A 22577-nucleotide genomic window follows, 5' to 3' on the forward strand; every position below is an offset into this window, starting at 1 on the left:
GACACTTCCCAATCCTCTTCTCCTCATTAAAATCCCTCAAATATAGAATGGCTCCCTGGGGGGGGGGGATAAACCTCTACTTAATTTCATCTTCCATTGTTTCCAGATGCTTAATAAATCTGCCTGTATTGGACTAGTTTGATATCCTATATTTGTAGGCTGTTGCCCCCTTCACAAAACAGATGCCTGTGGTGTTATGAGAAAATGTTCCAGCCAGTGGCATAGGCAGAGGGAGTGCAAAGCACTAAGTTTTACCGGGAGCCTCACCATAAGGGGCCCCTCTCCCTCCCCTTTGGAACCATTTCAAAGGGGATTGCTCCCACCACCTGGAATGGCTCGGGAGGGGGACTTGCACACTGCAGTGAGGTTCCCTTCAAAACTTAGTGCTTTGCCCCCCTCCACTGGTTCCAGCTTCCTCCATTCCCTGGAGACCTCTCTTTTTTCATCTTTCATTTTCCATCACTCAATCACGCTCAAAGAATTTGTATTTGGTGCTGTCTTTCCACCAGCACGTTATTCATGTGCTGGTTCGTGCCATCAAGAACAAAGATACAACATAATTATCAGGGTACAATATAAATCCTTATAATTTTTTTATTTTTTTTTTTGAAAAGCCAAATCTCCCTGCAGATGTTTAAGGCTGGCATCTTTGCCTCCTGCGTGATTAGGCTGGGAACCAATTTCCATGCAATCTGGAAGGCAAGCCTCACCAGCTGTTAGAGTGGAGAAAGGAAGTAGCAAGGTGATCTGGAATACAAATGCTGAGGCAACAACTTGATTTCCTTGAGCATCTCTCCCCCCCCCCGGATTTCTGCAACATGCTTCTGAATAACCAGCTGCAGGGGGGGGCCAGGGCAGGAGAGAAGAAGGCCTCTTATCTCATCCTTGAAGGCCTTCCCTGGGGGGGCCCTTATGGGAAACAGGATGTGGGAGGAGATGGGCCTTTGGCCTAATCTGACTGATCAAAATGATTACTGGACTGGGGCACCTCCCTTACAAGGGCAGGCTCTTGGGGCTCTTCAGTATAGGACAAAGGCACCTGAGGGGGGACATGATTGTGATGTACAAAATTATGCGGGGGCTGGATGGGGGGATGTTCTTTTCCCTCTCACACAAAACCAAAACCCGAGGACACCCACTAAAATTGAGTGTCGGGAAAGTTAGAAGAAAATATTTCTTTACCCAGTGTGTGATTAGTCTGTGGAACTCCTTGCCACAGGATATGGTGATGCATCTGGCCCAGACGCCTTGAAAAGGGAATTGGACAGATTTCTGGAAGAAAAGTTCATCACAGGTGACAAGCCATGATGGGCCTCCTGGTTTTAGAAGTAGGCTACATCTGCTTGCCAGGTGCACGGAAGTGGCCACAGGATGCAGGTCTCCTGTTGTCTTGCGTGTTCCGTGAAACATCTGGTAGACCACATCTGATGATCAGATGTTCTCATTTTTTCTCCTCTCTTGATCACAGCTGTGGATTCTTGGGAGGGGGGAGGGGGGAGCGCATAACTCTCTGCATGCAAAAGCTCCCTGATTCACTCCCTGACACATCTTAATACGACTAGGAACGGTACCCTACCTGAATTCTCAAAAATCATTGCCAGTTGATGCATTATTTTTGTATTTATTTTTTCCCATGTTTATCCTCCCTTTTCTCCTATTGTCCTTCACAACCCTGTGAGACAGGTGAAGCTGAAAGAGAGTGACTGGCCCAAGGTCACCTGGGAAACTTCATGGCTGAGTGGGGATTTGAACCTAGATCTTAGATAATACAATTCTGACCTAGATGGACCAATGGTCTGACTCCATGAAGGGCAGTTTCCCACAGTTCTGGGGCAAGGCCAGGTGTTGAGACACCTCCCCCCAGTGGCGCATGGGCTTGACTTAAATCCCCCTTAGCTTCACCAACAGCTTCTCCTCTCACCAGCCCACCAGTCTTTGCCCAAGAAAGCTCACTGGATGGTACAAAGTGATCAGACCTCCACTGAAGCACTGTGTCCAATTCTGGGCACCACACTTTGGGCAGCCAAACTGGAGTGGGCTCAGAGGAGAGCAACAAGGATGATCAGAGGGCTGGAGTATAAGCCCTATGAGGAAAGGTTGAGGGAACTGGGTATGTTTAGCCTGGAGAAACAAGGCTGAGAGGGAATATGATTGTGCTCTCCAAAGACCTGAAGAAGAAATGGAAAGAAGGAAGAAATTTGTTCTCAGCTGCCTCTAAGAGTAGAACTAGCTCCAGTGGATACAAACTGCAAGAGAGGAGATTCTGGCTGGACGTCAGGAAGAAATTCTTGACGGTCTGGGTGGTTTGGCAGTGGAATAGATTGCTGAGGGTGGTGGCAATACTTTCCCCCTCATTGGAGATCTTCAAGCAGAGGCTCAACAAGTCCCTGCTGAAGATGCTGTAAGAAGATTTCTGCTACAGGCAAGGGGTTTGTTCTAGAGTACCTTGTATGTCACTTTCACCTCTATGGTGGGGAGGACAGGACACGGAGCTGCTGAGCAAATCACACGTAGAAGTCTCAAAAGGTATATGTGCGCAAAGGTGACTTGGTGTAGTTTTATCACTATGTAAGAATCGCCATACAATGCTACTGTTGACTTGTGCTTCTTTGTTCAGCTTAACCCAGCAGCTCCTGGCCAGATCCACCCTGATTGGGTCCTCACTTGGGTGAGGGTTTTGGGGCCTGTACCCAACAAAGCCCCATTTGTGGTGCTGGCCCTGACCCCTGTCCTCTGCAACATCCCCCCCTCCCAAAGCTGGCGTTACCCCACTTGGTCTGTCTTCAGCTTCACTTAACCCAAAAAGACTTTGTTTTCCTTGGAGATCAAGTGGATTCACACTGGATTCAGGAGACCATTGGATTCACACTGATTCTGGCTGTTCTGTTCTTATTTGCCCAGGCAAGTATTTCTGGAGGCTCACCCGGAACAGGCACCTGGTCTCTCTCCAGCCAGCTCAGATCCATCGTTTCTGGAGGGGTTTGCCACTGAATCTAGACAGCGTAGATGCTGTCTACGAGAGAACCCACGACCACAAGATTGTATTCTTCAAAGGTAAGAGGAAGCATCCATTGCCTTCAGGAAGGCTCTTGGTTTCCCTACTTTATTTTATTTTATTTAACATTTCTACGCTGCCTGTGACATGACAACAGGTATCAGGGCTGAGAAACTACCTCTGCCTGAAACACTGGAGAGCTGGTAGCTTTTGCAGATCGGTGCTGAGGATGGACAGAATTGTAGAAGAAAAGACACCGTTTACAAGCCACGATAGGTAAATGTAACCACTTGGTTTTAGAAGGAGGCTGTCTCTGAATGTCAGGTGCAAGGGAGTGGCACCAGGATGCAGGTCTCTTGTTGTCTCGTGCCCAAAAGGTCCAGACCAGACAGAATCCATAGTACCAGGTTCCAGGTCAACCAAGAGAGCCCAGGGCACATACTTGCCACCTGTGGCTTCGTTGTAGTAGACGTTGATCCTCTCCAGCTGCAAGTCACTATCCCCATGGTAGTTGCTAGTGGGGTCTATACCATGTTCATCACTGATGACCTCCCAGAACTTGGCCCCAATCTGGTTGCTGCACTGGCCCGCCTGCAGGTGCACGATCTCCCTCATGGTTCCTGGCGGTGGCTCTGTGTATGCTGCGCATGGGCTCTCTTGTTGTCTTGTGTGCTCTCTGAGGTATCTGGTGGACCACTGTGAGATACAGGAAGCTGGACAAGATGGCCTTTACCCTGAGCCTTCTCCAGACTCCCTCACTGCAAGTGGCTCATCAGCAACTCTGTCCTCTCACAACCAGTTATAGCACTCTGTCAGCTTGGCTTCGCATCTCCCTTCCAAGGGCATGGCTCAGTTTGTTCCTTCTTAGCTCTTCCAGCAGTGCATCAGACCGCACGTCCTTAGATCTTGCTTATTTCATGCCAGACTTTTGGAGTAGGCGGCAGTCATATTAAAACAAATTGATGCAAATTGGAAAAAAAGATTTTTTAAAAATTCACAGTGGCCCCTAAGAAAATATCTCAGTTTGTCTCCTGCTGATCCTAATTTGCTTCTGCACAACTGAAGTCCTCTGACACTTGAGTGCTCCTGCCGATGACATCACCAGCGCTACTGTAAGATAAGTCCTGGACCTCCACTTCCCCCCCCCCCCGACCCTCTCCTCCATGACTACACCCCTACTCTGTCCCCACAGTGGGAGCCGCTGGCAGGGTCCCAGATCCTACCAGTTTCCAACCCAATACCCAGGCCTTCTCTTCACTGGTCAGTGACTAGCTGCTCACTCCAACCTAAATTCCAGAGGGTTTTGTTTTGTTTTTGCTGCTTGAGGTCTCCTAACTTACTCACATTTGTTGCCCTGGGGTAAGTCCCACAATCACAATAGGTCAACTCAGACCTGCACCAGCAATATCGATGGCACAAGTCCACATGGATCCATGTAGGCAAATTAGGTCTGGGAAGGGCGTCAGCTGGCACTGCTGATCCAGCCCTTCTCCCAAGCCTGCCCAAGCCCACCTCAACTGATCCCCATTCTACCCTCCCTTATTCCATTCAACCCTCTCCCCACCCTCTCCCTGCCCCTGCACTGAACTTACTTGCTCCAACAAAGCCTCTATTGCTCAGCTGGTGCCAGTGGAAAGGCTCTGGCCTTCCCACTGGTGCTTTATGGTGGTTTTGTGGCAGCACGCACCAGTACATGTGTTCCACCAACGCAGGCCCTTGCTAGGAAATGGCCATGAGAGATGCCACACTTTGCTGGTTAATCAGGAGAAGACACCCACTGCCATAAGAAGTAACTAACCTCACAGTTTAATGCAATGGCAGTTGGACATGCATATATTCAAAATATGTTTGTCATCATATATAGAGAATTAGAGAGAGAGAGAGAGATCTTGCATAGATGCAAGGTACACCTATAGAGATACATGCAATCGTTGTTCTGTTTTATTTCTGGTAGTTGTTGGATACATGATATCAATCATCTTTTGTATCTATAAATACATTTTAAAAGTTTTTTTAACTTAACATCAAGGAAGGAAGCATGTATTTATTTCAATTACATTTCTTGCCCTTCTGCTGTTACTGAGACAGGGCTTATGCCACCTCTGCTTTTATCCTCACAACAACAACCCTGTGAGGTGGACCAGGCTGCAGGATAATGACAGCCTCCAGGTCACCCACTAAGCTGACTGACTGGGGATTTGAACTCAGATCTCTCCCAGCCAGAGGCCTGAGATTGAAATCATACATTCACCATCAATGCCTTCCTTGTAACACCCCAGAATCAGCCAGTTGGCCATGAGCTAATGAGTCTGTATGAGCTAATGAGGCAGAGCTTTCACCCAGCTAATATTACCCCACACAGACTGGCAGCAGCTCTCCAGGGAACCATTTTTCTCTGCCCTACTTGGAGACATGAGGTTTTGAACCTGGGACCTTCTATTTCAGCATTTCTCAAACTGTGGGTTGGAACCCAATTTCTGGTGGGTCCTGCAGAACCTCCAATGAAAACCTGGTTGATGGAAAGATCAGATAACTCATTGCCTCAAGCCCTGGGGCTCTTCAAAAAGCAAAGAGCTGCTAACTACCCTGCAAACAGCTGAGCTCCTGCAGTTTGCAAGTTTGTGTTAATAAAGGGTGATCAGCGCTTGAGCGTCTTTTTCTGGTGGGTCTTCCCCCCCCCCCCTGAGTCTGTCAACAACAGGTAGTGGGGACAGGTGAAGACTGGGGCTGCAATCCTAACCACACTTTCTTAAAGTAAGCCCCATTGAACAAAATAGAACTTACTTCTGAGTAGACCTGGTTAGGATTGTGTCCTAAGTCACATAACTGAGCCCTTCAAGCCTTAAGGCTATTCATTAGGGCTGCCTCATTACAGGAAATGGATTGAGGTTTTTTTTTTAATTCAAATAAGTGTGCAATGCAACTCCGAGGTAAGGGAACAAACATTGTGGTTGTAACTTGAGGAGGCCTCCATGACTGCCCCCCAACTGCAGGATGCAGCACATGCCCCATTGACACACCCCTGCCAGTGCTGGAAAGTGGGTTAGGATTGCGCTCTTAATAAACTATTACTTGTAAATAAATGAATACAAATAATTTTTTTTCTAAATCACTTTTTTCTAAGTCTCGTAAAGCTAGGTGGGTCCTAACGGTCATTTTAACAAGTGGGTCCCAGTGCTCAAAGTTTGAGAACCATGGTTCTGTGTGCAGTTTTTTAATCTATATGATTTTCCTCCTCCTGAACTGTCATGGATTCAAGCCCCAGGGTCGCCTCGACAGCCCACGGCGCTGCGGAATGTACTTTTGCGAGAAGTCGGCTCTCTGTGTGAAGCTGTAAATGAGACTGCCGCCGACCTGTCTGTTTCTTCTCTCCCAGGAGACAGATACTGGGTGTTCAAAGACAATAATGTGGAGGAGAGTTACCCTCGGCCCATCACAGACTTTGGCTTACCGCTGGGAGGCATCGACGCCGCCTTTTCCTGGGCCCACAATGACAAGACTTATTTCTTTAAGGACAACCTCTATTGGTGCTACGATGACCAGGGGCGGAGGATGGACCCAGGTTATCCTTCGGAGGCCATCTTGTGGAAGGGGATTCCCAGCCAGTTGGACGACGTGACGCGTTGGTCGGATGGTGAGTTCGCCACTGAGCTCAGGTTGGGGGGGGGGGGTAAAGCTACAGTGCCCTTGGTGATTTGTTTCAGGAACCCTCATAGTTTCTAAATTTCATGGAAATCTGCAAGAGGTCATGTCAGCAAACCAGTGGCTTTCGGTCATGCCCGGGAGGTCCTCTGAGGCCCTCCAGCCACAAGCTCAGTATCTGCAGAGACTCAAATCCACAGATGCTAATTCCATTGGTGAGCCCATTGTTTGGTGCAATGCTCAGAAGTATGTCCCATTGTGTTCAGTGGGGCTTATTCCCAGGAAAGTGTTTTAGGATTGCTGCCATAGAATTTGTATTCACTTCCAGGGTGTGAAAAGACCTGTATGTAAGTTTTATTATGCCCATATTGCAGATGGGGAAGACTGCCTTAAGGCCATCGAATGAGTTGAGGGCAGAGTATGACTCAATCAGGAAAGCCCCCCAGTTTTCAACCCTTAGCCAGAACAGTAACACCAGCTCTTTCCATCCAAACTCACAAGTGAGAATTATGTCCACATTCCTCTGTTGAGCGGCAATCCTATACACGATTACCTAGGAGTACATTGTATTAAACTCAATGGGGTTTACTTCTGAGTAGACATGCATCTGCTTGAACATAAGAAGAGCCCCACTGGATCAGGCCAAAGGCCCATCTAGTCCAGCTTCCTATATCTCACAGTGGCCCACCAAATGCCCCAGGGAGCACACAAGACAGCAGGCACAACCTGCGTCCTGGTACCCAGTGGCGTCACTAGGGTTTGTGTCACCCAGTGTGGGAGGACAGCGCATCACCCCCATGCAGTGGGCGGGGCAACACGCCAGGTGGTTGGCATGGTGATCTACCATCGCCCTGCCCGCACTGGTTTTTTGGCTGTACCTTTTGATAAAATAAAGATATTTCAGCGTGGTTTGTTTCATTGCATTCTGCATGAAATTACACATTCATTGATATATAACATTGATATATAACATGATGATATATAACATAATTTTTACAAACTGATTTTAGTGATTTTGGTCACTAGTGGAGTCACCTCCCCCCAGCATGCCAACTTACTAACACCTTATTGGAGCAGTTCTCAAACCTTTAGCACCGGGACTCACCTTTTAGAATGACAGTCTGTCCAGGACCCATCATAAAGCAAATTAAAATAAATAATTATAAATATTATTAATTTATTTATTATTAACAGTATTTCTATACCGCTTTTCAACTAAAAGTTCCCAAAGCGGTTTACAGAGAAAAATCAAATAACTAATGGCTCCCTGTCCCAGAAGGGCTCACAATCTAAAAAGATGCAAAAAGAACACCAGCAACAGTCAGACACTAGAAAAGACACTGCTGGGGTGAGGTGGGCCAGTTACTCTCCCCCTGCTAAAAAGAGGAGCACCCACTTGAAAAAGTGCCTCTTGCCCAATTAGCAGGGGTTACATTATAGTCCCACATTACAGCCCGCACCCCCCGCACTCCCCTAGCGACGCCACTGCTAGAACCCTCCCCTTGCACTATTTAACAGGCTTGCACTGTTATTGCAATTGAAACATGAGTTTCAGTTTAAGTTGATTGATTGATCCAAATCAAAACAAATGATTCACTTATAACAATTGTGCTAAATTACTTATTATTATTATTATTATTATTATTATTATTATTATTATTATTATTATTATTATTATTATTATTAACAGCAATTTGGTGCAATTGCTAAATTAAATCAGTTGTCTTAGATCCCACTCCTGAGCTTAGGTGCTGGCGGTGTGAGTGTACAGCTGGCACTGGGTGTCGCAAATGTGCTCTAAAGCATGTTTATGACACCCGGAGAGCAGGGAGATTCAGCACTGGGTTTCAGCGCCAGGAGGAGGATGACACTCGGCCACTGGGGGTAAGTAACACCACTGGGTTTTGGTGTGGCTTTTAGTGGCAGGGGGGAGGCGTTCTGGAGCTGGGGTGACAGGTAGGGACTGGCCCCAAAGGGGGCAGGACTGGAACAGGCCTTCTCCGCCACATCCTATGTCCCGTTTTGGGATGCAAAATAGCTGGCACAGATGCAAGTAGCCCTATTGCGGGGCCTGGGGCTTCCCTCAAGGGGACCTCTGGTAGCCTCCCTGGACCTAGGTTGCTGGGGTGTATAGGATTGAGCTGTTAATCTTGTTGAAATGCTCTTGTACAACTTTTCAACAGCAACAGTTTGCCAAGTGGGTTATGTGGAATAAAAGAATGGGATCCGTGCCCCAGAGGGGCTTGTAATCTGAAAAGAAACACAAGAGACACCAGCAACAGCCACTGGGAGGGACATTATGCTGGGATGAACTGGGACAATCGCTCTTCCCCTTCTTATATATAAGACAGGGGTGCTCAAACTTTCAACTTTAGGGATGCTGGACCTTTAACAAGTGTATATATAGAAGAGAGAATTGCAGCAGGTGCAACTTGTCATCCCACAGATGATAAGCTGCACCTGCTGAAATTCTCTCTTCTATACACTTGTTAAAGGTCCAGCATCCCTAAAGTTGAAAGTTTGAGCACCCCTGATTAAGAGAACCACCACTTAAAGGTACCTCTTATCCAGTCACAAGGAGTTGATTGATTGATTGACGTTTCATAGATACCACATTATAACCCATGATTATGGAGAAGTAGAGCACAATTAATAAATCATGATTAGTGATCAAATGATCAAATTATTACTTAAAATTAATTTATTTTGTTACAGCACATAGTTTAATATATAACATAATGTTATTTCAATTTTAATATAAAATATTAATAATCTATTGATAATAAATAAACTGTCACTTGTCTGCTAAGATTTATTTAATCAATCAAGAGCCCTAATGATCCTAAACTCATAGGTCCCTTAGAAGGGCCAGACAGAATTGGCGTGATTGAGCTTAGGACCAACCCAGACTAAGGAAGCTTTGAGCAGCAAGATTTTGGATCATACAAAAATCTCTGTTTGGGGGGCAGCAAAAGGACCAACGACAGAGAAGGGAAGGGGGTGTGCTGTGGAAGGCCCCCCCCCCACCATGTAGGGGACGTGATTGAGATGTACACAATTATGGATGTCAGATGTCCACCTTTGAGATTCCTGTGAGATCTAGGAAGCTGGACTAGATTGGCTTTTGGCCTGATTCAGCAAGGCTCTTCTTATGTTCTTACAGGTATAGATTTTGAGGAGGGGGTTTGGAGGGGGCGGTATCATATGCTTGGATCATCCACTGCAAGGCTGGAGACGGTTTCAGCACACACTCAGGGCAGCACAGAGATGGGGAGCATAAAACGGATTCTTGTCCTCAAAAAATGACACGTGCACTCATTTCCACCCTCCTGGTGTTTTTCTCTGCAGGGGCCACCTACTTCTTCAAGGGCAAAGAGTACTGGAAAGTGATGGACAGCGATCTGGAAGCAGAGCCTGGCTACCCCCAATCCATTGCCAGGGACTGGCTGGTGTGCAGCGACATGCAAGCAGATGCTCCTGAGCCGGCCGAGAGCACCAGAACCAGGGTGCGGTCCAAGCAAGGCCAGCATGACCAGAGCCGCTCCGAGAGCGAGGTCTGCTCCTGCACCTCAGCCTCTTCCCACCCCCTCCTGGTGTGCTCTGCCATCAGACTCTACCTTGGCCTTGCGCTTGCTGGCCTTTGGACAGCGACAGTGGCCTGTGGACCACTATGACAGAGAGCAACCCATGGACCCACCAGAGGTGATCACAATTCAGGGATGCAAAAGAGGGTCAAACGGATCCCAGGATGCAACAAGTGACGCTAAACTTTCCTAGGGTCCAGCGTGATGGAAACGGTTTCAGATTCTCCGTGAGAAACAAACTGCGCTTATTCTTGCTTTCTTTGAGTTTCTTTGATTTAGGCTTTGATCTCTTTTTTTTAAGTTAACAGGCTTTACCAGCAGCAGCATCCAAACTCCTCACTTTTCTTGTCTCCTCACACCCTTTCCCTCCAGCTGTTGGAGAAATAAAGAATCTGACTCATCTTGCAGTCAGAAATGTCTGTCGGTGGTCTCTCGCGGTGGGTGAGAAGCAGAAAGGGCCCCCTCCCCAGAACTGGAACTCCCACTGGGTAAGGAGAACCCCACCCAGCACTGCCCTGCCATGACTGACCTGTAGAACAGTGGTTCCCAAACTTTTTAGGCGTTCTAGAGCAGTTCTTTTTAGAGGTTCTAGAGATTCTTCAACCTTGGGGCCGGGACCCCAATGGGGTCTCAAAGCCTCAGTTGTAGGGTCACACCAACTTATGGGAATGAATAAGGTTGAAGACCACTGGACTAGAGCACCACTAGGTAAAGGGGAAGGCATGTGGTGTGTACCTGGTATCCCGTTGGGTACCCAAAGATAGTGTCCAAGTCCTGCTCAGGTTCTTAGCATTTGTGCTAAAACAGCTTTCACTAGTGCTAGGCTTCATGGTGACCGTTTCTGTTCAGATAAATATTTATCTGTTTATTTATTGGGGTCGTGGCACAAAAAAGGTTGAAGACCACTGTTCTAGAGGCGGCTGCCTGATTTAGAAATGCCAAGGGGTTTGGCTACAATGGTGACTGGACAGCAATGCACCCCCCTCAGCAGCTTGCTTAACCATTGAGGCACTTAGACTAATCTACCCTGTCAGTTTCACAATTTAGTTGGCAACCTTCAGTCTTGAGAGACTCTGGTATCGCACTCTGAATGGTGGTTCTGGAACAGCGTCTAGTGTGGCTGAAAAGGCCGATTCGGGAGTGACAATCCCTTCCACACCGGGAGCAAGTGCAGTCTGTCCCTGGTCTGTCTCCCTGTCTCCCTCCCTCCCAGTTTCACAAACTCCCAGTTTCACCCTCCCAGTTTCACAAACCACCAAAAATTGGGTCATGACCCACTGGTGAGTCCCAGACCCAGTGTTTTGGGAACCACTGCTGTAAAGGGGGAAATGGCTACACACTCCATTCCCTCTCCTCTACCTTAAGACCAGCAGTTTTTTACCACAGTGCTGTGGAATGTTGGTGTGCCACAAGTGGTCCTCAGGTGTGCCATGGAAGTTTGGGGGAGGGTCATTTGTTAGTAGGGCCATTGTGGGGTGTGACCCCCCACCCCTGGCTGGCAGTGTGGTGTTCCTTGTCAATTGTCAAAAAACTGATGGTGTGCCTTGACAATTTTAGTTCCTTGTCAGTGCCGTGAAATGATAAAGGTTGAAAATCGCTGTAACAGACAATGAAGGAGATCCAGTTGCAATTTGATCTCAGTATCCATGGAAGATTCATTCCCAGACATACACACCCCAATGGATACTGAAATCCACAGATAAGTGAATCTGCTGGCCCAGTCACATCTGGAGGTGTTCTGAGGCATGGAGAGGCCACGCATGGACACAGCTGAAGGACACATCTGGGAGCTCAGGTCTGGGCCTTCACTGGAGGTTTGGAATCAGCGGTGAATTAAATCTGTGGTTCCGAACTCACAGACCTGTAAGTGTGTAGTCATTAGCCTGCACATCTGTCTTCTATGCCAGAGTTCAGCTATGAAACAGATGGTGTAAAAAAAATAGTTGAAATCCCCTGAGCAGGTGCAGAGTGCAACTTATTCATTAATTCAAAGGAGTTTATTTCATGTCAAAGTTTGAGGGTTGACCAAATGGAGTTATCATGAAGTCCTATCATATTTAAGTATTGTCCCATCTTTAAAAAAAAACAAAAAACAGGAGGGGGTGAGATCGGCGGTGGTCCCCAGTCTCATACTTTGTTCTTTCTTTGTTTGGGTCGTGGCATGAAAAGGTCCACTGCAGATGACAAGCCACGATGGGTATACACAACCTCTTGATTCTAGAGGTAGGCTGTCTCTGAATGCCAGGTACAAGGGATTGACACCAGGATGTGGGGATATTCCTGTATTATCTGGTCCCTGAGACACCTGGGGGGCCACTGTGAGATACGGGAAGCTGGACCAGAGGGACCTCTGGCCTGATCCTGATCCTCTGGCTCCTCTTATGTTCTTATGACCTACCATGAGCATAGATGCTATCTCCTAATGAGTCTGATCCTTGGTTGGTCCATCTATATCAGGCCTGCCTTCACAGGCTGGCAGCATCTCTCCAGGCTTCTCTCCCTGCACCCCTTGGAGAAACCAAAGCCACCAAAGACATCATCTGCCTGCAAAATCCCAGGCTGACCCTCCCAGATGGTCCAATGGAGTTGCAGAAGTGGCTACTAGACCAACTGGACAACTCAGGAGAAATCCTCAGAACCAAGCTGAGTGCAGAGTGGCCAGGCAGGTTCTGGAGACATCAGCCACCCTCCATTTCCTGTCTCAAATTACAACCCGGGAGCTAATGGTTGGGTGGTTTACAAACCACTTTTACTAATGTTACATGTTCCCTTAGAAAGAAAGGCAGGCAGGAGGAGTCCATTCTTTCAGTGGTGATGATCTCTGAGTGGGGGCCAGGCAGGGCTCTGGGGGCCAGGCAGGCCTCTCAACCAGCTCAACCTATGAGAAGTGTTGGAGATGACTTGGCAAGTAAATCCTATTTAAACAGTGGGACTTACTTCTGAGTAGACCTATCCGGGCAAGCTGTGCCCAGGTGAGATACCTATATTGCTTGGCTGGGGTATGTTCAAAGCTCACTTTTCAGTTTTTTAAGCATTGGTTGGAAAAAGAGAGCTGCTGGCTCCAGGGTTGTGGGACGAAATGAGCTTCACCCTTAAATTAAATCTAGTCAGTTTCAAAGTAGTGGAAAGAGAAGAAATTCCTGAGGTTTTGATTTTGTGTTACAGTCCTTGGTTTTGTGTTATAGTCTTAGTGGAGTGTGACTGATGTGTGTGGGGGTATCGTGATGAGTTTCTATCCTTTTAGCTCTTAGCTTTCAGGATGACACCTGCACTCAAACAGCTCTAGCAACTTTAATGGATTGCCACCGATGTTGTGCTCTCGCCAACCTGGGGGTTTGGCCATGCCAAGCAAGTGCCCTCCTTGCTACTTATCCTGGGAGTGGAGGAGAGGACTGGGGTGGGTCTATCGTGCATCATCCTGCCCTTCTCTGTCCTCCTTCTCCCATAAGGTTCCTGACAGTCCTTCTTCCAGCCAGCCTGCCACCACTCCAGCAGCAGGTGTGGGCAAAGGGGGGAGACTGGGCCTCTGTTTCCTTTTGTTGCTGTTGTCACAGGCATGCACTTGGACAACTTGCTACCCCCCACCTGCCTGCCTGCCCCCAGACTGCCTGTGTGTGTGCCTCTGTCCCGTGCCTGGCTCAGTCAGTGTGCCATAGGCTAGGCTGCAACAAATGGACGACTGACTAGTCTGCTCCACCACAGTTACCTGGGCATGCGACTCTCTGAGTTCTGACCTGCAAAGGAGGAGTGGATGGGTCCTAAGCTAGTGCCCACCCATGGCCGCTTCTGTCCCCTTGCTCACTTGGGCTGCCCGCTTTCCCCTCCTGCCTTGCTGAACTGGGTTGCAATCTCCCTCCCTTCCTGTAGGTCCAGCTATGCCCGTGATGTGAAGGGGAGTGGGTTTTGTCTCGAGTGGGAAATCTGGGTGTTCTGCACTGCTGCCTCCACTTGAAGAACAGCATGGCTTTTGTTTACAGGTGGGGGGGCAGGGACATCAGGGGAGTGCTTAAAGTGTGCTCCAAGACACACACATCCCAGCAGCAACTCTATTTTTTTTTCCCCACAGAGCTGACTTTTTTTTACAGAAAAGTCCTGGAACTCTGCAGAAAAAGCAGGACACATTTTTAAAAAATACCAATCCTAAGCCTTTGTAAAACACTTTCCAAATGCAAGTGGCAGGTCACAAGCATTGTCACCAGCACCTGGTACTCTGCACAGACAGCCCTGGAACATGGGCGCTTCCTAATGAAAGATTCTGCTTAATGAGATGAAACCACACACTTCCCCTCTTTACCCTGGCTCCCTTCCTTTCCCTCCCTCCCTCCTATGCCAGTTTCTAGTCTGTAAGCCCCTTGGGGCAGAGAACTTTCCTCTGTGTAAAGTGTATTTTGATGGCACTCTAGAAGATGACGATGACGAGGATGATTATGATGATGCAAGGTCCACCTGCTCAACCACCCTGCTTTCCATGGTGGCCGAACAGATGTCTTGGGGAAGCCCTCTGGATGGAAGGAGGAAGGAGAGGAAGTTCTTCCAGCAACCAGTGCTCAGAGATAGACTGCTGCTGAACTAGGAGGATCCATCAAGCTATTTGTATAGTCATGGAGACAATTCTCTGTGAGTTTGTCCAATTCACTTTTAAAACCAGTTTTCTTTAACCATCTCTTTCCCTTCCTGCTTGATGGCCAGAAATTCTTGCCTCCCCCCCCCCCCCCCCGATCCAGATGCACCTCTGTCTCATTGGAACTCCCTACCAAATGACACACTGAAGAGATCCCAAGACCAAAAGTGTCTCCAAGTTAATGCTCAATCCATTATTTTATTATGACATCATCTGTTGATGGGGCACCTTAACGAACAGCTAGCAGGTCAAATATTTCCTAACTCATTATGAAAGGAGGATACCGAACATTCTGTGTCAGTGCTCAGAGAGGCCCTTGTGATGCCTGGTGGCTGGCCTTTGTGTGTGCAACAACATAGCAGGGGAGTCTCAAAGCATTTGAATGCAGTTGACTCACAGGAGAGCTCCCAGTTCCTTGTCCCTCCAGGACAACTGCTACCTCTCTGGGAGACATCAAAACAGCATCAAAGCAAGATTTCCTCCACCCACCCCTCAAGGGCAAATGGAACCTGTTTTACTAGCTAGTAGACCCCAGATGTGTTCCACTTTCAGGGAGAAACCAGTTTGTGGTGAAATGCTGAAGAGTTGGATCAATGGCAGGAGCTGAATTGAACATTTTCTCCTAATCAAAGCCATTTTTCCTCAATATCCATGGCAGAAGAACCTGTGAAACTCATTGCCGCAGGAGGTGTGACACCAACTAGGATGAATGGCTTGCAGAAAATGCTTGCAGAAAAGCGTTGAAGGCTTTTTGGAGGTGGTTGGGCTCTCCTTCTGGCTTAAGGAAGTGTTGTGGGGCAGCTCTGGTGGGGTTTGATCTTCCCTTCTGCAGTGTCTATGGCATTGGTTCCCAACCTGTGATCCAGGGACCACAGATGATCTGTGAGACCCTGAGAAGTGGTCTGCAAAGTCTCAGGGGGAAAAAATTACCTTTGATCAGTTCCAGCGAGCTCTACCACAGACCACCAGGGAGTGCAGAGAATGAACTGCCCACAGCCAGCAACAAAAGCAGCCACCCACAATCTTCACTATAAATAATAAATCTAATTATCCTAATAAATATGTAATTATTACAAATTTAATTGTATCTTTTGTGTGAAGGGGTGGTGGTTGCATGCAGGGCCCATGGGAGGGTGTAAAGGGGGTAATTTGTACCTGGGTCCCTGTTGCAAACTTAGGGGGGTTTGGGGTGCTCAGAGTTCTTGGTTCTCGAGCCCTAAAGCACTCAAGGCCCCCTGTTCAGTAGTACTGCCACCACCCTGTATGTGCCAGTGCCTCAGTCCAGGGACACTGAGACCCTCTCGGCTTAATTCTATCTCTTGCAGGCACTGAGCACTTTCTCCAATTAAAGCTTCAGTCCTCAAGTTACTAGACCTCAATGAGCACTTGGTAGCTTGCTGAACAGCTAGGCAGGATTCCGAATCTTTGTCCCCAACAGACAATGAAACAACTTAGTAAAAGAGATTTTAGTTTATTAAGTACATAAGTTACATAAGGCAGCAAATGCTAGAGGCATAAACATCTAGGAAACATATCAGCAATAAAATGATAAAGCTAGCTGGCTATCTCTGTTAATCTCTATCTCTCACCTGGGTCAGTTACTCTTGTAGATCTTTTAGCTCCGGGGCTACCTATGAGGCCAGGTGCCCATGGTGCACAATGGAGCTCACAGCGCGTCCAGGATGTTGCACCCAAAACTCTGTCCAAGAAGGAACCAAACACACCCCTTGGGCACTCATTATTATACTTCTCATGCTAATAGTACTGAGGTGACTTCATACTTATTTAGACTGTCCAATCAGAACTTTTGAGGACAGAAACTTCTGGAAGTGGGCCTGGTTGCTAGTCCTCCTAGTTCTTACCCCTTCCAACTGGAGATCCACAGCTGCATTTCATCAGCTTGATAAGGCGCAGTTCTGTCTGCAAAGGTGCTGCATTCCAATGGGTTGTAGTTATCTGTCCTTTCTGGTCAGCAGAGGAGAGACAATAATCTTTGTGTTTGTTTACTCACATTCTTGCAGCTAGGAACTGCAGCAACTCTCCATTACTGACTTAGTTTGGTTCAGGTTCCACATGCTAACCAAGGCCTAACAGGTACATATTCACGACAGTCCCCAGTCAAAAAAGGTGCCCAGAGCCAATAGAGGACCAGAAATTTCCTGGGATCTTATATTTTCCAATGTTACCCTGACTTTCTGCCCACATGGGATGCTAGGTGCACGGCAGCTGCGGCAAGCCATATGTGCTGGGCCAAGGAATGCATACGTGACACTCCTGAACACAGTCAGATCTGGGAGGAAACTGGCCTGCTACAGTAGCCCTTTGGCTTGTGGATCTGCTTACCATGAAGGAGTAAAGGACCCAGCCGTGGAACTATAGCTGCTGCAGAAGTACGTTTCAGTTCACACAACACTGTCCATTGTAGTGTCAGCATAAATATGATCTAATTTTCTGCAATGATTTTCTATATTTTAGAGACTTAGGAGTGTGCTTGGTTTTCTATCCTACTAAATGTAGCTGCTGACACTGTGGGCAGATAGACTTGGGCTCCACACTGAGAAGCACAGTAGACGAGGGCTCCAAAGACTCTTCCCCACCCCTGTTCTGCCAATCTCTTTTGCCAGCCTACCCCACTCTCTTTCACCCCCTCCCTTCCCCCTTTGGGAAGGGGCCCAAAAGAAACACTGTATCTCCTGATAAAATTCTTCTTGGAGGCCCTGGTTTGCAAGTGGTCCACACCAATTCTAGTTTTTGTCTCAGTGGTCCACAGGCTCCTAAATGTTGGGAACCACTAATCTACGGAGACTACACAATGACCATTCGCCTTGAGGAGGTTGTCTACCTGGACTGCCACCAACAGGTAAGAGAACAAGAGGCCCTGCTTGCAACTGCCTCTCTGCAGCTGGGGAAAACCATGTTTATTGTTGATTTGTGGCCTGTAATCTTGCTCCTAAGTGACCAAGAGCAGGGGTGGGCAAACTTTCAACCTTAGGGATCCTGGACCTCTAACAGTTGTGTAGGAGAGAGAATTTCCACAGGTGTAGCTTGTCATCTGTGAGGTACACCTTCTGAAATTCCTTCTTCTATACAGTTGTTAAAGGTCCAGGATCCCTAAAGTTGAAAGTTTGCCCACCCCTGACCAAGAGGACCAAGTAGAGAGAAGAAGCTCAACAAGGCCAGCCGCTCAAGGATGTGCTCATCAAACAGATTGGTACCAACTGGCAGGGAGGGGCATCTGAGAGTAGACCAGATTGCATCAGCCTTCCAAAAGCATCTGAGCACCTTGTGCTCTGGTTGGTTGGTTGGTTGGTTGGTAGCTTCAACTAAGATATAAGGAAAACATGCTCATCAAGGTGATTGGTACCAGCTGGCAGGGAGCTTGCCACCTCCCTCCCCTCCTCTCTGCTGCAGACCCTAATCAGCTCTGCCCCCTTCTCTTTTCCAACCCAGGAGTGGGGGTGGCAGAGGCTGGCACATCCCCAGGTGAGAGGAGGTAGCGTGTGACTCATCTCCTCTAGAGCTGGAGGACTTGGGGCAGGCTCTGCACCTGGTCACTTCACTTTGCCAAAAAACATAACCCCTTGGACTCATTTTCCACTCTAAAACGTCCACAGCTGCAGCCTGCAAACGTTTGATGTGTCCAGGCTGTTTTGCCATAACACCAGCATAACACACCTTAACCGTAACACAACAGTGCAAAGTGGGTACTGTAGCTGCCCAACTACCCTGCAAAGAGCTCAACTCCTGCAGTTTGCAGATATGAGTAAATGTAATATAATAATAATAATATACAGTATTTATATACCGCCTTTCTTGGTCTTTATTCAAGACTTTATTCAAGGCGGTTTACACAGGCAGGCTTTTTAAATCCACGCAGGGATTTTTACAAATTGAAAGAAGGTTCTCTCTTTCAAGAACCACCACATTCAAGCTGTTACACTCCGATCTGGTTTAACATTCTGGCCTCCATCCTCCCACGCTCCGAGCAGATGGAACAGCTCAGCTGCAGCTTACCAGCTGCTTCAAGGTCACACGGTGCCGGTGGCCTCGAACTGGCGACCTTGTGGATGTTAATCTTCAGGCAAATGGAGGCTCTACCCTCTAGACCAGACCTCCTGCCCCCTAAATGTAGGGACAGAAATGTTTGTAGGTCTTTCTGGTTATTATTACTTAGAAATAAGTATTTCTTTCTAGACTTGCTTTTATAAAAGTCAGGTAAAGTTAGGTGGGTCCCAACAGAGTGACATTTTGAAAAGTGTGTCCTGGTGCTAAAAAGTTTGGGAACCAATGGTATAGGGGTCCCTAAAGAATGATATTGGTGAAATGCATCAGAACAGTGTTTCTCGAGTTTTGTCCTCTGCCGTACCACGTCACATGCTTCACCTATTTGAAGTACCACCAGAAGTAACTGGCAATGACATCATCACCAGTTACTTCTGAGTTGGGAGGCCAGATGTGATGTGACAAACACCCTTAAGAGGCTCAGGGTGGACAGGAGGACTTCTTTGAGTGTGCAAAAGCATGTTTTGGAGCTGTGCCCACCCAGCGGAGCCTCCTACCAGTGTTTGTTTCATCACGTTCTTGATCTTGCTGCTGGGCAGTGTCTGCAAGTACCACCAGACACCATTTCGAGTACCACTGGTGGTACCTGTTCTACTAGTTGAGAAACACTGCATTAGAATTAATGACTGGACTGAACCCAGGCAGTCCCGGCTGGATCCAGTAGTACTTAGATAAGGCTACATGGCTCTTCTGCATGTGGGGAAAACAATTCCCTCCCACCCACCCTTGACAGGAGTGCTGGCTGCCCCCCATCAGCAGTGAGTCACTGCAAGGTGGGTGCCATAATCAGATCACCTGAGCCCCTCTCCCAACTGGCCGACTGCCCCACCTGCAGTCAGGAGGGCTACGGTGCCATGCTTCTACACTCTTATCCCTCCTGTCACCACTACCACCCTCGCCGACCGCTGACACTCCTCTCCTCGCCACTGAGGACTGGGAGATGCACAGTGCTGTACTCTGGAATGGACAAGCCACTGTTGTCATGGAAACAGGATCACGCGCTCCGGCCCAGAAGATGCTCTCTCAGGGCAGAAGATGCACTCTCAGGTGCTGCCCCCTCCCTTGCCCGGCCACTCACCCACCCCCAGCAATGATTTGCCAGCCTTTCCCTGGCACTGGGGGGCAGCACTGACACTGGGGGGCATGCCTGCCTGCCGGGACTTCAAAAGCGGACTGCGGACGGGGCACGTGTGGGGCAGAGGAGCGTGGAAGGGTGGCAGTTTCCTTGAGCAAGTTGGCAGGCTCACTCTGGGTCCTGCTATATGGGGACATGGCCCTTGCAGACTTGAATTTATGGACAGGCGCAGGCCGCGTGCCCAGAGAGTGGCAGTGACCCTGGGCCACTGCGGGGGGTGTGTGTGTGTGGCAGTGCCCGTACTGGGGAAAGGGCTTGCAGAGGCAGGAGGGGGTATTGTGTGCTTGCTCTTGTATCATTGCGTCCTCATAACAGCCCTGCAAGGTGTGCCAGGCTGTGAGTTAGTGGTGAGGGTGGGCACGGCCTTGCTCGCTCGCCCGGTACAGGTTTACTCAGAAGTAAGGCTTCCTCCTGGGCAAGGGTGCATAGGATTGCAGCCTAATTCAGGGGGCCCTTTGCAGCTGGGTGCCCCACATCAGCCTGGGGATCTCAAAAAAGACATAGTGGAAATGGAAAAGGTGCAAAAGAGAGTGACTAAGATGATTACGGGGCTGGGGCACCTTCCTTATGAGGAACGGCTATGGCGTTTGGGCCTCTTCAGCCTAGAAAAGAGGCGCCTGAGGGGGGACATGATTGAGCATACAAAATTATGCAGGGGATGGACAGAGTGGATAGAGAGATGCTGTTTACAGTCTCACATAACACCAGAACCAGGGGACATCCACTAAAATTGAGTGTTGGGAGGGTTAGGACAGACAAAAGAAAATATTTCTTTACTCAGCATGTGGTTGGTCTGTGGAACTCCTTGCCACAGGATGTGGTGATGGCGACTGGCCTGGACGCCTTTAAAAGGGGATTGGACAAGTTTCTGGAGGAAAAATCCATTACAGGGTACAAGCCATGATGTGTATGTGCAACCTCCTGATTTTAGAAATGGGCTATGTCAGATGCAAGGGAGGGCACCAGGATGAGGTCTCTTGTTATCTGGTGTGCTCCCTGGGGCATTTGGTGGGGCCGCTGTGAGATACAGGAAGCTGGACTAGATGGGCCTATGGCCTGATCCAGTGGGGCTGTTCTTATGTTCTTCCAGTTTGTGATTGCAAAACAGGGTCACAATTATTATTTTTACATTCTCCACATGTTGGGGAATGCTGCACGGGGCTCCCCACACCCCCAGGGCCTGCCACAGGCTCTGGTAAGTCAAAGGAAGTTCCTGTGCCCCTTGAAAGCAATGAGATTCTGTCGATCTGCATAGTTCCTTTCCCCTCTCCCCCACAAAAACCTACAGCAGGAACTCCCTGAGGCTCCAATGCTATGCACTTTACTAGGAGTAAGCCCTATTGAACACAATGGGACTTACTTCTGAGTAGACATGCATAGGATTGTGCCCTGAGAGTTTGAGAACCATTGCAATACACACTGACTAAGCCCCATTGACGATCATTGTTCAAAGCATCTACATCAGTGATTCCCAAACTGGTGGGTCCTGACTCACCAGTTCGTGTGATGCTTCCCCCATCCCTTTAAGGGATGGGGCAGGGGAGGGAGGCAGCTTAGCTCCCGCTTTTACTGAAGATTCCAAGAGTCAGAGAGTGCTGCAGCAGGGCTCCCCGCACCTCCTGCAGTCTGCTGTAGCCCTACATCCTTCACAGTAAGTCTGAAGCACCCCCTCTTGCCTCCCCTAGCGAGGTGAGCCTGGGGATCTCGTCATCGTCCTAGCCCCTCCCCTGCAAGAACTGAGAGAGGGAGTGAAGCTCCCTCAAAGTCTGAAAAATGCTGATTTACATAGTAGCCTATGAAAAGTACAGATGGTTCTCACAGTGGCCCACCAAATGCCTCAGGGAGCACAAAAGACCACAAAGTACTTGCATCTCACTGCCACTCCCCTGCATCTGGCATTCTATTTACCCTCACACACCCCAATGAAGATACCAGACTGCACTTGGGTTTACCTTGGACCACTTTACCAAACACAAGTGCCCAGTTTTTAAGGCATGAAACTTACTGAACACACCTTCCCTCCCTTGCCTGTCTGGGGTAGGTGAAAAAACTGTCATCAATGGCCAATTGGGAGGGCAGAAAAAAATTCCTGCCTGGCCCTCATGATGAGCAACCAGCTAATCTCAGACTGTACATATTCATCATGGTATCTACGTTTATCTCCATCAGGCCTGCCTTCACAGACTGGCAGAAGGTCTCCAGGGTTCTCTCCCTGCACTCCTTGGAGAAATCAAAGCCACCACTGGGAACATCATCTGCCTGCAAAACCCCAGGCTAACCCTCCCAGATGGTCCAATGGAGTTGTAGAAGTGGCTACTAGACCAGCTGGACAACTCAAGAGAAATTCCTGGGACCAAGCTGAGTGTGGAGTGGCCAGACAGGTTCTGGAGACATCAGTCACCCTCCCATTTCCTGTCTTGTATTACAACCCAGGTGTCTCCCTTTGTCATGCTGATGGACAGCTGGTTAACAGACCACTTTTGCTAATAAGTTACACAAGGCAGGCACACTCTGGGGCCCCTTAGAAGGAAGAGCACC

At 48.4% G+C, this 22577-nt stretch overlaps 1 protein-coding gene across 1 annotated transcript in view; it reads left to right on the top strand.

Annotated features, from left to right (window-relative positions):
* The window catches only part of MMP17 (matrix metallopeptidase 17), a 129119-nt gene extending 114325 nt beyond the window's left edge, over positions 1-14794 (top strand). Inside the window, exons 8-12 of the mRNA XM_066609960.1 lie at positions 2902-3054; positions 6372-6629; positions 9986-10230; positions 13671-13719; positions 14625-14794. Coding sequence (XP_066466057.1) covers positions 2902-3054; positions 6372-6629; positions 9986-10230; positions 13671-13719; positions 14625-14794 — 875 coding nt within the window. The remainder of the gene's footprint in view (positions 1-2901; positions 3055-6371; positions 6630-9985; positions 10231-13670; positions 13720-14624) is intronic.
* Positions 14795-22577: the final 7783 nt, after the last annotated feature.

Source organism: Tiliqua scincoides, chromosome 14 (genome assembly GCF_035046505.1).
Source record: "Tiliqua scincoides isolate rTilSci1 chromosome 14, rTilSci1.hap2, whole genome shotgun sequence".
Lineage (NCBI taxonomy): Eukaryota > Metazoa > Chordata > Lepidosauria > Squamata > Scincidae > Tiliqua > Tiliqua scincoides.